The 3,328-nt window shown below is 39.0% G+C and overlaps 1 protein-coding gene across 2 annotated transcripts; it reads right to left on the reverse strand.

The window, feature by feature from the left end:
- Window positions 1–1,493: 1,493 nt before the first annotated feature.
- LOC109149546 (RING finger protein 5-like) lies at window positions 1,494–2,973 on the reverse strand. 2 transcript variants are annotated; one of them, XM_019297357.1, is made up of 2 exons: window positions 2,765–2,973; window positions 1,494–2,477 (listed from the first exon to the last, which is right to left on the reverse strand). In XM_019297357.1, exon 2 carries the CDS (start codon window positions 2,473–2,475, stop codon window positions 1,726–1,728), a length of 750 nt encoding a protein of 249 aa, XP_019152902.1. In that variant the 5' UTR covers window positions 2,476–2,477; window positions 2,765–2,973; the 3' UTR covers window positions 1,494–1,725. The 2 variants fall into 2 exon arrangements, with proteins under 2 accessions (XP_019152902.1, XP_019152901.1); XM_019297356.1 differs by having other exon boundaries at window positions 1,494–2,495.
- Between the last annotated feature and the right edge of the window lie 355 nt (window positions 2,974–3,328).

Below are 3,328 nucleotides of genomic sequence, written 5' to 3' on the forward strand. Positions count from 1 at the left end.
GTTCGATCATTAGCTTTACGTATGGAGCAACCTTAAATCTCCAGGTCAGCTGTTCCATAAAAAAAAAATGCCTACAATCCAGCGAGAGAATTAGTCACTATGTGCGACAGGGAAATTCTGGGTATACCCAAAAAAAACAAAGATTTGGCACACCTGGAAACTTTAAGAAAGCCTGGGTTGTTAGGTGTCAAAGTTAATGTTGTCTGAAAAGAATAAAAGACTACAAAAATAAAGCAATTATTCACGCGGAAATGAACCAATCAGCACTGGGATGGAATAGAACACTGCACCTGTGCCTGAAAAAGAAGTCTGCCCCATTTGGATGGCAATCTGTCTGTTCAGTGTCCCTTTTCCTAGCTTTCCTGTTCTTAAATTCACAACATTCTTAGTTTCTGCAATTCCTAATCTCCAGAAAATTAAAAGAGCTTATAATAACACTATCAGAACTGTAACAAAACAACAAAGATGTGTTACGGTCATGATATGATCAACTGAAACAACAACAATGGAGACATGATATCAGTGCAGTTATAAGTAAATGATTAAACCGAGTGGTAGTTGCATGCCAAAAGCCAATTCTGGCTTACCTGGAGCTCTGGGCCACAGGTTAAGCAATGTTCAGAACAGTGAAGAGAAATGGGCAATTATTCCAACCATGATGTTTATCTGTCACGGTTGAACGGGAGGATAACTCATCACATAGTGCTTTATTTCCTGTAGTAACCAACTTTTTCCCAACAAAGCTAAACACTGATTAAAGAGCACGAGGGAAATAGTGAAAGCGTTATAGATAACAGGAGGATGTCAATCAATGGCAAACTCCACATATCATGAAATAGATGAACCTGTTAAAAGAAAGATTGCTTTTAAATGAATGGTTCAGGAATAAGTGTCTAACTGTACCTTAAGTCCTAGTCTCCATAAAAACTCTCATTACTTGACCACTTGATGTCAGTGGCAATTGAAGTACAAAGAACAGAATGAAGAAAATTCCCCCATCCTCAAAAAAATATCTGGGTTTGGATTTGAATCTTTGTTGCACTGAAACATTCCCGAGGACAACTATGAATATGATATAAGAGTAGCTGTACTCCAAAGTGAATTCACTTTTCAGGACCATCTTGTTCTTATCCATCTTGAAGTACTCGTTCAAATAAGAAAATGTGTTATCTTTGATCACTTCAAGTCTCAGCCTTCAATTATTTGCTACTAATATAGAGAGCAATTGCCGAGAATTTAGGAGAAGCAAACAATAATGCTGCTACTACAGCCTTCAATTATTTGCAAACCAGAATGTGCTGTAACTAATCATACACAACCATGTGATTAGTTCAGTGCTTAGTTGTGCTACTTGTACTCTACTGGTTTCTTGATTATATAATGCAAATACTTCTCTGTATTAGAGTAATAAAATACATGTGTTAGCAATTACTCAGAACAGCACACATCAACAAGCTTCAAATTGCGGGTAATAATGGTGATGATACAAAGAGTGCAAGGTGGCAATTGAGCAAGATGAGGATAAAATTGAAGCTCGAGAGATAATTTAAATTACAAAGGTTGTGGTAAAGGCAGCCTACAAACTTCCAACCCCATGTATCATATATGGACAATTTTTTCAACCAAGAGAGACATAAATGACTGACTAACTGATATACAGACGATAAATGTGGTAATAATACTAAATAGGGTGTCAGAAATTCAATCTCCAAAGGCAAATTCACCTTAATTCCAAATTAGAGCAAGGAGCACAAAGAAACCGATTACCAAACACAGCACCTTCAGGGCAGTATCAGCCTGCTGTTGCTGAATTGAGCGGTGAGAGAATCTATGAGAGTGGACACCATGAGCGTGAACACCGTGAAATGGATTTGGATATCCGTATGGATGACCAGAAGCTGCTCCATACATGGTGGCATCGGGGAAACCATTCACTTGAATGTTGAAAGACGGCATTAGACCCCCAAATGCAGCGGAGAGTGCAAAGTTCCCGAACAACGATGGAATGAGACCACCAAAAGCAGCAGAGAGGGCAAAGTTCCCCATCCTTGCAACTCCAGCCGGGGCAAACCCCCCTAACCCATTCGCAAATCCAAAATCATGCTGTGGAAACGCATTTGCCTGTGGCGGAGGAGCAGTTTCGGGCCTCTGCCCCGTAGGGCGATGCGGGATTTCCATCCCGGGAATCGACTTGGACCTAGGATCTGTCGAGTCCTTTCCTCGACCATACAAAGGAACCAACTTCTCCTCCTCAACAAGAGCCTTGCATACAGGGCATTCACTAGAGCGTGAGTGAATATGAAGCCATCTGTAAAGGCAAGGCCAGCAGAATAGGTGCCCACAGAGTGTAACAATAGGGTCTTGTGCTAAGTCAAAGCAAATATTGCACTCAAAATCCCCAGTATCACTTCCATTAGAGGAAGAAGAGCTCTGGGGCACCCCCCTACTCGTCGCTTCTCCAATCCCACTAGCCATAACCACACTAGAAAACGCGTCTACACATAAACAATCATACAGATTTCAAGTTAAGACAAATCATAAAAGATAAAAAGACTCCATTTTTATCCTTAAAGTACATTCTAAAACAACACCCGCCTAACAATGAACTCTTTTCAGCAATCAGAAACCCCAAATAGATCAAACCCACAAATAATTATCAAACAAACAAACCTGCCTAAAGCATTAGCGATAACTGATAATCAATTGCTCAAATCCACATGGCGAAAGCGGAAATAATATAGAGGGAAATGGATAAAGAGTTTACCTTGTTGGATGCGATAGATTTATTGATCGAAAGAGCGAAAAACCCAATGGATGAACAGGCGAAAGGATTGATTGAGGCGATCGGAGGAAGAGAGAATGGTTAGTACCAAAGGCAAGAAGGTTCGAGGAGATTAGTGATGATGATGTTTTTCCAACAAGAAAATCCGAACCGTCGGTAATCTGTATTGCTGGATCCTACCTGGCTCCAATTAAAACGACGTCGGGATGTGTTCACTCTTCTTGCGTGCTGGGAACGCCTTACGAGTGACGACATATACTTAGTTGACTTCAATTTCTATTGGTTACCAGGCCAGGTCCAAGGTTGAATCTAGAAGTTTCTGGACATTTGTTTTCTCCAAAGACAATATTTTGCTCATCGGAATTTCCGAATTTTATACACTGCAGTGTCAAGGTTAATATTAAAAAAAAAATTTATTTCATGTAAATATTTTATGTGTTAGAATAATATATTTTATATATTAAAATGATGTACTTTATGTATTAAAATAATAAAATTTTTAAAATAAGATAATATATTTTAATGAATTATAATATTATATTATAT

Source organism: Ipomoea nil, unplaced genomic scaffold, assembly GCF_001879475.1.
Source record: "Ipomoea nil cultivar Tokyo-kokei standard unplaced genomic scaffold, Asagao_1.1 scaffold2159, whole genome shotgun sequence".
NCBI lineage: Eukaryota > Viridiplantae > Streptophyta > Magnoliopsida > Solanales > Convolvulaceae > Ipomoea > Ipomoea nil.